Genomic DNA, 13,183 nt, shown 5'->3' on the forward strand with positions numbered 1-13,183 from the left:
AACGCACTCACTTAACATGAACTAACAATGAACAACTTTATTTTCATTCTAACGTCAACAAAGATGAACAAATTCAGTATTAAATCTGTTGCTAGTAGTTATATTAAATTAGTAAATAAATTAACTAATACATCCTCATTGTAATACAACATTTTATATTTACATCTGTAATCTTTAAAATAACCATAACATGCCAGACGTTGTGAATCCATTTGGCCACAAGGCGGTGCTCTTAAACTTCCTAATGATTTAGACAATTTAAAAAAACGCACAAATCATGTATCGACGATTGCTTCTGTAATAAATAAAATATTGCTAATATCACGACAGTGCTTTTCCCTCAAATACTTTATATGAAGTCTTTCGTTTAACAAGACCGTATATGTATTTAGACCTGAGATTTCGACTGGAGTATCTATCATCACTGCGCACTGAGAGATTAAAGTGTGGACGTCTGGAACAATTGCTCATCCAGACCTGGTTTTCGCTGTAATCGTTGTCTAGTAGGTGTCTATAGGAGTGTCTGGGATGTTAAATAATGAATACGGTGGTGAGGTAGTTCACACAGATGACAGCGCTGTACGCCAGAGCTGTACGCCATATAGGGTCTTCCCCTTTCGTGACGCAGTTCGTCAGAGCTATAAAAGCCAGGAGACACTCTGCTCCGGCAGCACTGTGACAGAAAGCACAGTAACACACAGCCATGGAGACACTAAGGAATACCTCCTACCCAACTATAACCACACACAGCGAAAAGATGTGTGAGCTCAGTAAAATAAGTGAGCAAGGATGGAAAAAATCCGAGGAGAACAGTCGGACAGAGTATTCCAGAATCATCACTGACCCCAACACTGGGAAATGTTACTGCCGGGGAAAAGTTCTGGGAAAGGTAATGACCTCAAAGTTGATGCAGATATTATTTGAAATACTATATTCCTTATTTGTACAGAAAGTATTTATTTTATGTAAATACTTTATTACTTTTTACTATTGTTATGTTATTTGTGTTGCTTTTATAAAATGCATTTCTCATCTCTATCTATCTATCTATCTATCTATCTATCTATCTATCTATCTATCTATCTATCTATCTATCTATCTATCTATCTATCTATCTATATCTATCTATCTATCTATCTATCTATCTATCTATCTATCTATCTATCTATCTATCTCTATATCTATCTATCTATCTATCTATCTATCTATCTATCTATCTATCTATCTATCTATCTATCTATCTATCTGTCTGTCTGTCTGTCTGTCTGTCTGTCTGTCTGTCTGTCTGTCTGTCTATCATTTTGTGCATCTTGATTAACATTATCTTCTCTCTGTTTGCCATAGGGAGGCTTTGCAAAGTGCTATGAAATGACTGACCTGTCCTCAAGTAAAATCTATGCAGCCAAAATCATTCCACACACACGTGTGTCCAAACCCCACCAGAGAGAGAAGGTAGGATAAACACTGCATATGTACAAAAATGTTATATAGTTATAAAATAATAATTATAATTATAGAGTTTGTTTATATTGCAATAGAATTTGATAAATAAGATGTCTCATTAATTCTCTGTACCTTTTGTTCCAGATTAATCGAGAAATCGAGCTGCACAGAACTCTCAGCCACAAACACATAGTGCATTTCTACCATCACTTTGAAGACAAAGACAACATCTATATTCTGTTGGAGTACTGTGGAAGAAGGGTATGCATTTTTAAAGTGAACAATTTTATAGTAATGTGTCATGCAAATGCACCCTAATTGACTCCTGTTAATCTTTTTTTTAGTCACTGGCTCATATACTGAAGGCACGTAAAGTCCTAACAGAACCAGAAGTGAGGTATTACCTGAAACAAACAGTTTCTGCTTTAAAATACCTGCACGACTTGGAAATCCTGCATCGTGACTTGAAACTCGGTATGTATGCATTGGCATGCTGTCCACACAGGATGCATATTAACATTCCATCAGTGCATAAATAGTTAAAATTCTTCTTTTTCATCATTCAAAGGCAACCTGTTTGTGAGTGACTCAATGGAGCTGAAAGTGGGTGACTTTGGGCTGGCTGCCAAGCTGGAGCCAGTCAGCAACAGACGCAAAACGATCTGCGGTACACCCAATTACCTGTCCCCGGAAGTGCTGAACAAACAGGGCCATGGCTGGGAGTCTGACGTGTGGGCTCTGGGCTGCATCATGTAAGTTTGTCACCCTCAGATCCGAGGGTTTCCTTTTATACGCTATATTTGGAAAGTGCTCAGCATGAATAGGCGGTGATTGCAGATTCAGACTCAGATGAATGAGTATTTTTGTGTCTGGTGATCATGCTTTACCTTTAGTGTTTGAATGTCATAATCACAGCGAGTGGCGTACAGTTCATCTGCAGTGATTACATGCTGGCGTCTTTCCCTTAGTCTCATTTCAAAACCTTGAATGAATTCATTCATCCGATGAACACAAAAGATGGGTTTTTGAAAAATATAGCAGCTGCTCTTGTTAGAATAATGAACGTGAATGGCTGATAAAGTGTAACACTAAAGTGGTCTTGCATTTCATGCGTTATTTATTGTGAAATAAATGAATGACGACTTCAGTTTTAGTCTGTCAATCTAGCTATCAAAAAAAACTTCCTTTAAGTGATCATTCAAGCCAGAATAGTCTCAAAAATGGTTTAAATGAATGGTACAAAAACATTAACTAATGAAAAAGGACATGTACTTGATTAAATAATAGTAGAATTTTCCTTTTGCCTAACCTATTTTTAGGAGCCTAATCCTTCTTCTGTTGAATGCCACAATGTAGACATTTTGAAAATATGTGAAATTACAAACAGTCCAGCAAGCATAGGACGTCAAAATTATGTCAGATTGACATTGTACCTCAACCTTGTGGAAACTAAGGTCACGATACTGGAATTTGATACCAATAAATACTAAAAACGCCCATTCCAAGCTAACATTTGAGTGCTATTGAGCACGTTCTTAAACAGTGCTGATTTGTCATTGAGTTCAAAAGCTCAACAGAAATGACTGTGATTGGCCGTGAAGGTCATCAGTTCACCAAATTTACCGCTCTTTACTGAGTGTAACCACAGGTACAGGGACACTGGAGTGGCTCAAAGTCATGTCGATCAGCTAGTTTGTCTATAAGCTGACATACGAGCGATCCGCTGATGAATCACAGCTTCAAAAAGCTTTAGTGTCTCTGTAACTGTGGTTACACTCAGAAAACAGCGGTGAGTTCAGTGAATTGATGACCTTCATGGCCAATAACAGTCATTTCTGTTGAGCACTCGAACACAATGGCAAATCAGCGCTGTTAAAAAATGTAAAAAACGTACTTCAGTATCGATTGGTACCGAATTCCAGTATGAATGTTGCTTTTTGAGTGGAAATGAAAATTGGGTTGACGTCAGAACCCAGCGTCAGACCGACATCAGTGTCCAACTTTCCAATGACCTAAATTGAACCTAATATTAACATCTATAGTTGTTAGTGTTGTTAGTTGTTAAAACACAGTGTTTTGTGTTAACTGTTAGTTTACCAACATTTTTAAAAATGTAGATGAAGCTTTGTAAAAACGTAAGGGTTTATAAATGGTGACAGACTTTTCAGTTTTGGCTGAACCATCTCTTTAAAGATGTTTTGCCTTCATCTTCCGGTTCAGGTACACCATGCTCCTGGGCAAACCTCCATTCGAGACCACTAACCTGAAGGAGACATACCGCTGTATTCGAGAGGCCCGTTACACCCTCCCGTCCTCCCTCTCCCTTCCTGCCAAACAGCTAATTTCCGGTATGCTCGCCCAGAATCCTGTGGATCGCCCGCACCTGGATGACATCATTCGGCATGAATTTTTCACTCAGGTAGGTTAATTTGTTGCGCTGCAGGTTTCAGAACACCCACCCAAGCAGTTGGCTTTTTCTTTAATGTTTTTGCTATGACTTCTCCGCAGGGCTTCATGCCAGAAACGCTGCCCGTCAGCTGCTGCCTTTCTGCCCCAGACTTCCACATTTCCAGTCCAGCCAAGAGCTTCTTTAAAAAGGCGGCCGCGGCTCTTTTCGGCGGAAAGAAGGACAAGGCCAAGTACTATGAAAACATAAGTATGTTCTTGCTTTATGTAACCATGGCATTATTACCATCCATTCAGTGCACCCACGACTAACAGTTCTCCTTCCGACAGATCGCTTGGCAAAAGAAGAGGAAGACATATTCAAGCTCCGACAAGACTTCCGAAAGACTGCAATAAGTAATCAGATTACTACACACTCGCCAGAGGTGAGCGTCGTTCCCTTTTATAGCAGACTCTAATGCGCAGTACTGAGATATTAATAAAGGCTAAGTGTTAGGTCATGCGTGACACGCGTATGCTGTGATTTTTCCTCTTTAGGAAGGAGGAAATCCGTCAGCACCTACAAGAAAGCCTGTTACCCAGGCAACTGCCGGAAGGCCGCAGACGACGAGAGATACCATTCATTTGATTGTTAGAGGCAGCTTGGGCAGCAGCAGTAGCAGCAGTGAATGTAAGCGTGTGTGTGTGTGTTTCACCTGTTCAGTCTGATTCCAGCTCATTAGTATTGCAAGCTGACGTAATGCATCCCGCTGTCTCTCTGCAGGTCTTGAAGACAGCACTACTGGCACCGTGGCTGAGGCTGTTATTAGTGTGTTGAGAGGTTGTCTCGAACACATGCCTAAAGGTGAATAAGACCCATTATGCTTCACACTCAATGTTTTCTAGATTGACTGAGGAAAGAAAATGTGTTATCTTTGCATCTAAAAAGATGCTTTTTTTTCTCCCCCTACAGCGGACAGCCTTCCCAGAGGAAATGGTTGTAATAGCTTGAAGTGGGTGACTAAGTGGGTTGACTATTCAAACAAATACGGCTTTGGCTACCAGTTGTCTGACAACACGGTGGGCGTCCTTTTCAACAGTGGGACTCACATGAGTCTTCTCTCTGACAAGAAGTAGGTGCTTCAAGTTGACTGTTTGCTAGCTCAGTTTTGCTTAGTCTTTAAAAACTAAAATTATAAAGTTCAACTTTAATAAATCGTTCACGTGTGATGTCAGATTGATTTTCGATGTTGCCAGATGTTTTGCTGTCCATATTAATGCAGTGTGAAATCTGCAGTGTGGGCTAAAGCAGAATGTTGAAATGATGCAAAATGTCTTGTGAATTTAAGCATAATTTAACATTCATTATGAATATTTATTGAAGATTTTATTAAAGAGTGTTATAATATTGGTGGTTTTAGTGATTAACTGTCAGAGAGAGTTAATTGGTGACTACATGTAATGGAAAATAGGGGAAATAAGAATCTATAGGAATACATTATACCATTCAAAAGTTTAAATCAGTTTTGTTCATCAGTGGTGCATTTAAGTTATGGAGCCAGATCAGTCTTAAAAATAATACATTTGCAAAATATAATTTATACATCCATAACGCTATTCACATTAACAAAATCCAATTTGTAAGCTCAAAACACAACTCGTAAATGCACCAATTCAATTCATAGATTCAAAACATGATTGTAGAATATACAAATCCCATTTGTAAATTCAAAACACGATTCAAAAATGCACAAATCCAATTCGTAAACTTAAAACACGATTCGAAAATTAACAGATCCAATAAATTAAAAACAAGATTCATAATATGCACAAATTCAATTCATTTGGCAAAAATATTTATGATTTGTACTTGTTAATTCACAAGTTCTGTGTTGTATTTATGAATTGTGTTTTGAATTTACAAACTGGATTTTGTAAGTGTGAATTGTTCTGTGCTTGTATGAATTTTATTTTGCAAATGTATTTTTTTTACTGATCTGGCTCCATATAAAGTGATCAGAGGTAAATGTAGAGACTTATAATGTCTTGAAATATTTTACTTAAGTTTGGACCTCAATTCAAATTGAAAATCAAATAAATTCTAATGATTACTGAAACATATTAGGAGGATATCTAAAGAATTATGTGACTCTGAAAGCTGATGTAATGATGTTAAAAATTCAGCTTTGCCCCTTTAGGAATGTTACATTTCTCGATATCATTATTTTACTGTGTTTTTGATCAAATCAATGCAGCCTTGGTGAGCATAAAAGAACGGTAGTCTACAGTATATTCAATATGATCATTATTATTCCCTCTGATTCCCTTTCCTAGCCTTCAGCGTAGATTCTTTATAATCTTAAGAAAGAAAATTGCACCAATATTCTGCAAATGTCAGCTGCAATGGCATTACAGATGAAAGATTGCAGAAGAGCAAGCATTAGTCATAGACCTCATATATGTGCTTACTGAAACAATCCATGAGCACTGTGTTGCTTTGAAAGTGCAGTTATTGATAATTCTCTTACTTTTTGTCTTTCAGGACTGTACATCAGTATGCTGCCCTCGGTCAGAAGTCTGTTTTCTCTGTTATTGAGGCTCCAGAGTGTGCTGTGGCACATGTCACCATCCTCAAGTACTTCGCCCACTACATGGAGGAGAATTTGATGGATGTGAGTGCACTCTTAGTCTTAACCCTTATGCTTGTATTCACATTTAAAGTCAGAAGATTTGATTTTATATTCTGGTTTGCATTACAAGAAGTTCTAATGTATGCAATTTATTTTTATTTGATGCAGGGAGGTGATGTGATAAGTGAACCAGATATTCAGAAGACAAGAATATACCTGCTGCAGTGGCTGAAATCAGACAGAGCTTTACTGATGCTTTTCAACGATGGCACATTTCAGGTAAAATTATGACCCTTATTTTCTTAAAAAAACAGCTCTTAATGGGACAGTTCATCCAAAAAGCTATTTGAAACATATGCAGAGTGATATTCAAGGCTCACGATGGTACATTGAGGACTTGAAACAATTGGTGTGTGCAAGAAACTGAACAATATTTATTGATTCAGATTCAAAAGTGTTAGATATTAGGTATAAAAAATAATAACATTTAACAAATAGTAATTTTTTTGCATTCTTTGATAAAAGCAGCATAAACATTGTACTTTTACTCACCCTCAAATCATTCCAAAACCTTTATGAGTTTCTTTATTCTATATACAAAGGAAAAAAGCTGAAAACAAGTAACCATTTACATCCATGGTAGGAAAAACAAATACTGTGGGAGTCAATGATTACAGGTTTTCATCTTACTTTTAAGTATCTTCTTTAGTGGTTGGAAAGAAATGCAAACAGGTTTGGAACAAGTGATGAGTGAATAAATGATGACAGTATTTTCATTTCATGTGAACTGTCTCTTTAACGTCTATTTTGTGGTCAAAAATGACAATAGAAGTTTCATCTTTGGGTGAAAGCATTCCTTGAACACCGCAGTTAATGGCACTTGTGTAAACGTTGGTAGAACTCAATGTAAAAAGCTTCTGTCTAGTGCTCTCAACGCCCATCCGCAGTCATGAGTAGTTATCAGTCAGGTCTGCCTTTGTTCAGATTAAAAAGCTGTGTATCCTATAGCCCTGTGGGAAGAAGAAGGTCACATACTCTGCTGTAATAACATCCTGCATCCTGCGAGAGTGTTTCACGGCAGGAATAACAAAGCTCTTTTTCTTCCTCTCCCAACAGGTGAACTTTTATCACGACCACACCAAGCTCATCCTGTGCACGCAGCAGGATGAGTATCTGCTGACGTACATCAACGAGGAGAGAACGTCCGCTACCTTCCAGCTGAGCACGTTGCTGAGCGCGGGCTGCACTGCGGATCTGCGCAGTCGTCTCGAGTACGCACTCAACATGCTGCTGCAGCGATGCAACTGAGCCGGACAGATGAGGAGAACAGTTGGCCACTGACTCAGCACGAGCTGACGATGTCTTTCAATGCAAGGGCAATGAGGAGGGAATGTGGACCAGATGGAGCTTTTTCGATTACTAAGACTCTGTAGATTTACAAATGATGTAATTCGATGAGGAGGAGTGATGTGAGGAAAAGATTATCAAGAGGAAAGAAATACTGGGCTGGGACCAGGGATCCCTCAACGAGAAACTGACTTCTTGTGTGTGTGTGCGTGTGTGTGCGTGTGTGGTGCAATGTTTATAGATCACACATGCATGTCTTGATCTGCAAAATAGTTTGTTTCTTTTATTGACTCTGTCTTTACAGAATATTTATTGTGTACATAGCTGTTTATTTATTTATTTAATGAATAAAGCCAAAAATATTCTAACAACTTTTGAACAGTGATTTCATTGCTTTCACTTGTTTAAACTGTTTTGCCTTTTCCCATTTATATTAGTGTCTAAGCAATGAATAAAAACTATATTTTTATGAGTGTATTATACACATTATTATATTACCTATTATGTTTTATAATACATTACATTGAACTAAACGGTTTCCCAGTACTGGGTTGTGGCTGGAAGAGTGTCCGCAGCGTATAACATATGCTGGAATAGCTGGCGATTCATTCTTCTGTGGTGACCTCCTGTTGAAAAAAACTTAAACCAGCTGGTTGGCTGGGGTTAGCTGATTGACGCGCGTGGTTTTAGAAAGGTTTGGACCATTTCTAGCATGGTCTTAGCTGGTCAGCCTGGAAATTGACCAGCCTGGTTTAAGCTGGACATAGCTGGTTTTGGTTGGGGTGACAGCCTGACTTGGCTGGTCAAGCTGGTTTTAGCTGGTCATCTTCCAGCCTAACCAGCTAAGACCAGGTTGGAAATGGCTCAAACTCCTCTAAAAACCAAGCTGGATGATTAGCTAAAACCAGCAAACCAGCTTAGGCTGGTTTAAGCTGTTTTTATCTGCAGGAAAATTAGGGACTAGCTGAAGGAAAATGAATGAATGAACTAAACTGAACAATTTACACTCATAGACAGGTACATGTGTTAGAAATGAAAAGAGATTTTGAGCATCAATGATTTGATCATATATAAAAAGCCTCAATATATAAGAATTATAGTGTAGCCCTAAAATAAAACATGTTTTGACAAAATGCGACATCTACATCGTGTCACACAGGGCTGTTGCTAAAGTGGGTGTGGCCAAGAAGACGAGTAGCAGGTGTAAAATGCCATTCCTTGGACGAATAGCGAATAATTCAGACACCGAGGATAACTAAGGTAAACCAGTTTAATGATTCAATACCTCTGGCAGCAATCATTATAACTTGTTTTAATTGTCATTTTCGTTTACATTTTTTATTCGAACTCGTGGTCTGTGAGAAACACTTTTTGTGCGCATGCGCTAGGAAGGTAGGTGCTTTGCTTTTGAGTTGAGGTCGGTTGTTGTCGAAAAGTAAAACTAACATTAGTTTGCAAAACTTTGCTGAGCAGTTTGCAATGTTTATCACGATTTTAGAGTCTGGTAGCATCTAATAATGAGGTTATGTCATGTCAGAAAGATTGTATTGGCCTATATTTTATCAATGCAAAATATAGGCCTAAATAAATTTCTGAAATTGAAACTGTGGACATTTTGTAGGACATTGTCCCAAATATCACTGAAAACTAGTCATTATTTATGAATTAGGGGGACAGTACGCTTATGTATGTTTTTGTTTTTAAATTTTAATGTTTCATAACATCATAATTATACGGCGGCTCACATGAAGAAGGTCACTGGTTTGAGTCCTAGCTGGGTCAGTTGGCATTTTGTGTGTAGTTTGCATGTTGTTCCTTCACATTGGTTTTCTCTGTCCAAAGACGTTGTATAGGTGAATGGACTAAACTAAATTGGATGTAGTGTATGAGTGTGTCCCAGTACTGGGTTGCAGCTGGAAGGACATTCACTGCGTTAAACATATGCTGGAATAGTTGGTGATTTATTCTGCTGTGGTGACTCCTGAGGGACTAAACGGAAGGAACATGAATGATTAAATGAATTAAACTCCACCTGTGACAACTGGACTGAAGCAGTTTAATTGACTTGAACTTCCATGTTAAGCTGCTTTGACACGATCTACATTGTAAAAAGTGCTATAGAATAAAGATTAATTGAATTGAACACAATTTACACTCATAGACAGGCACGTGTCAAAAATAAAAAAGGTTTATGAGCATCAGTAATTTGATTATATATTAAGTCTCAATATAAGAATCACAGTATAGCCCCAAATTACAAATTATAACTTTCACACAGGGCTGTTACTGAAATGGGTGTGGCCAAGAAGGTGAGTGGCAGGTGCAAACCGCCATTCCATGGACGAATACCGAAACACACTTGGTTGAAAATGTAGTGTTGCCATTTGTCAGAGATTGATGACAACTAAGGTAAACCAGTTTAATAACTCGGTATCTCTGTCAGCAATTATTATAACTGTATAGTTTTAATTGTCATTTTCGCATACATTTTTTATTTGACCTCGTAGTCTGTGAGCGCGCATGCGCTTTGAGGGCAGGTGGTTTGTTTTGCTTTTGAGTTGAGGTCGTTAGTTGTCGAAAAGTAAAGCTAGTTTGCAAAACTTTGCAGAACAGTTTGCAATGTTTAGAATGAATTTAAAGTCTGGTAGCGTCTAATAATGAGTTTATGTCATGTCAGAAAGATCGTATTTAAGTATTAAATGCACATAAAACATCAACGTAAAATAGGCCTACTTACATTTCTGAAACTTTCTGATCTGGAGACATTTTGTAGTACAGTGGACTAAGTGTTACTAAAAACTAACTTATCATTATTTATTATTTATTTAGGGGGACACTACTTTTTTGTATGTTTTTGTTTTTAAACATTTGAGTTTCATAATCATTCATAATTATATGGCGGCTCACTGATTAGCACTGATGCCTCACAGCAAAAAGGTTGTTGGTTCAAGTTCCAGCTGGGTCACTTGACATTTTGTGTGGAGTTTGCATGTTCTCCCCTGGCATGGGTTTCCTGACAGTCCAAAGACATGGGTATAGGTTAATCAAATAAACTAAACTTGCCATAGTGAATGAGTGTATGGGTGTTTCCCAGTACTGGGTTGGTTGCAGTTGGAGGGGCATTCTCTGTGTAAAACATATGCTGAATGAGTTGGCGGTTCATTCCGCTGTGGTGACTCCCTGATGAATAAAGGGACTAAGCTAAAGGAAAATGAATGAATGTACATCATTATTATTTATGTAGACTGACGCAAGCTGATTTTAATACACTACATAATAGAATTCAGCAGTGTATTCAGCATAAGTTTGGTAACTTTAATAACTTTTCTGAAGTTTGTTTTTATTCTCTGTTATGTAGCTTTTTTTGTGCAAAAATATCAGTAAAAAATAATTAAAAATCAAATTTTATTGACAGTTTTTATATAAATAATCAAAACAATACAGTTAATTTAAAGAGGACAAGGCCCTTTGTAAAATGGCCAATGTTACTTAAGAATATATACAAATATGATGTCAACTTTCTAGATAGTCATCAGATGGATAATAGGAATGCAGAAACATTACGCAGCTGTTATTTTAGATGATAAATGAATGACACATGGCATTGCACATTATATAAACTACGTCCAACTTACAATTAAAGGAAGCATTTCAGACAAACTGCCTGAAAGAATAAGGATATTACCTTGCCACACCTCAAACGGAGAATCACGAATGTTACTGGCACAGTGTTATGTCAGTAGAATATATTTAGCCACTTTTATCTTAGCATCAAAAACCCCACAATCAAGATATTGTCTAAAAACAACCAGGAAGCACACAAACTTTTGAAGCCAGCGTTAATGTGAATTTCCTAAACCCCTTTGACGGATTATCTTGAAAGAAAATGATTTAGCTATTAAAGCTAAATTTAACAAAGCAGATAAAGTATTAAAAATAGGCCACATCTAAGTGTTTTGTCCTCGACGTACTCCCAGTAGACTTTAAATACTGTACAAGAATACTTAATGGTCACTAAATATTAGCCCGTTGATATTCTCAGTACAAAAACACTTCTCTCTCTTGTGAATTCCAAGTTCATGAACTCCTTCTTGAGAAAATTGCTTGGTTCCTCACCATGCGTTGTGCACTTATAATGAACTAGATTGTGTTACTGCCTGACTGACCTGTGCAAAAAATAAATCTGGCAGACATTTAAAAACCCAAATCTTTGACAAGGATGACTCAGATTTCTTCTTTGAGAACTCCACTGCCAAGCAAACGTCTCCATGGATGTGTATGATGTGTTTGCGCTGGTGTACATTGACGTTTGTGTGTATGTTCTGGCTTTTGTTTTTGCATGCGTGTGACACACCTTCTGAAGTGTGTCAGAGCTGAGCTGGCTGCGCACGTGTTGTGCTGATGTGTGGGCTTCACAGATTCATTGCAGGCTTGACAATCTGATGAAATGTTGTTTAGTTCATGCGCTCTGTACTGCTTCCCAAACAGATCCATCCTTCAGATTTCACATTTGACCCTGTAAGGGTGGAATACATCGAGAAAGGAAGGCAGAAGGGGAAATGAATCAATAATCAGAGAAAAAAACGATGAAAATTATTTCCATATAAGCCCACTCTGTATCACACTTTGAGTTTGCTTTGGGAGGAATACAACATGAGTGTAAGGGAAAGGAAGAGTTAAAATCATTTAGAGGATACATTGCAGCGATCTGATGTAGGAAGATGAAACATTTTCATCTGAATTTGGACATTGCGCTGCAATCACTCGAGTAATCAGCTCCACAACGTACTTGACATTTGGATGAAAGGAAAATGCTCTCAGAAAGCAGGAAACAAGATTTATACCAGCAGTGCTGTGAAACTCAAAAAAGGGATGTTTCACATTGGTTCCTTGACTTTAGTCCTGGGAGAAGAATTCCTTTGGGCACAAAATCACATGTATTCCATGTGGAACCAACCCAATTGGCAACATTGTTTTACTATGAATAACTTTCTTGTTTCGGAAAATGCCAAAGCTGCCCACTTACGCACACACAGTGGCTTCCCATTTGCTTTACAAGCCCGATCTAGTTGCTGACGTCAGAAATTATATCATGAAAAGAACACAGTAACTTATTTATGAACAGAAGACTATTTTCTGAGACATCATTCCTTTTCAACACATTGTCAAGGATGTTCAACCTAAGGCATGTCTGAACAGTTTTTAGTTATTATTGTTTAAAACAACTTAGTCTTGGAAAGAAGTAGTGCTTTTTATGACCAGCAATGGTTCATTTGTGTATCATTTTCTTGATGGTTAGCACATTAATAAACCATTACAACCACATTATCCACATTTACGCTCAAAATGGTAAAGTTTTTCTAAATGTTTTAAAGTTA

At 37.7% G+C, this 13,183-nt stretch overlaps 2 protein-coding genes across 3 annotated transcripts in view; both read left to right on the forward strand.

Moving 5' to 3' along the window:
- The first annotated feature begins 669 nt into the window (after positions 1-669).
- plk2b (polo-like kinase 2b (Drosophila)) lies at positions 670-8,176 on the forward strand. The gene is given in 14 exon segments (NM_001099245.1): positions 670-889; positions 1,345-1,452; positions 1,588-1,704; positions 1,788-1,917; positions 2,012-2,195; positions 3,664-3,862; positions 3,952-4,099; positions 4,180-4,274; positions 4,387-4,519; positions 4,613-4,693; positions 4,802-4,961; positions 6,371-6,500; positions 6,627-6,737; positions 7,575-8,176. Coding segments are annotated over 14 exon segments (1,974 nt in total). The 5' UTR covers positions 670-703; the 3' UTR covers positions 7,767-8,176.
- An 860-nt stretch (positions 8,177-9,036) lies between these two features.
- The window catches only part of mier3b (mesoderm induction early response 1, family member 3 b), a 71,415-nt gene continuing 67,268 nt past the window's right edge, over positions 9,037-13,183 (forward strand). For both annotated transcript variants that reach the window (XM_073909721.1, XM_073909722.1), the window contains exon 1: positions 9,037-9,065. The gene's annotated coding sequence lies outside the window, so the exon portion shown is untranslated. The remainder of the gene's footprint in view (positions 9,066-13,183) is intronic.

This window comes from Danio rerio, chromosome 8, assembly GCF_049306965.1.
Source record: "Danio rerio strain Tuebingen ecotype United States chromosome 8, GRCz12tu, whole genome shotgun sequence".
NCBI lineage: Eukaryota > Metazoa > Chordata > Actinopteri > Cypriniformes > Danionidae > Danio > Danio rerio.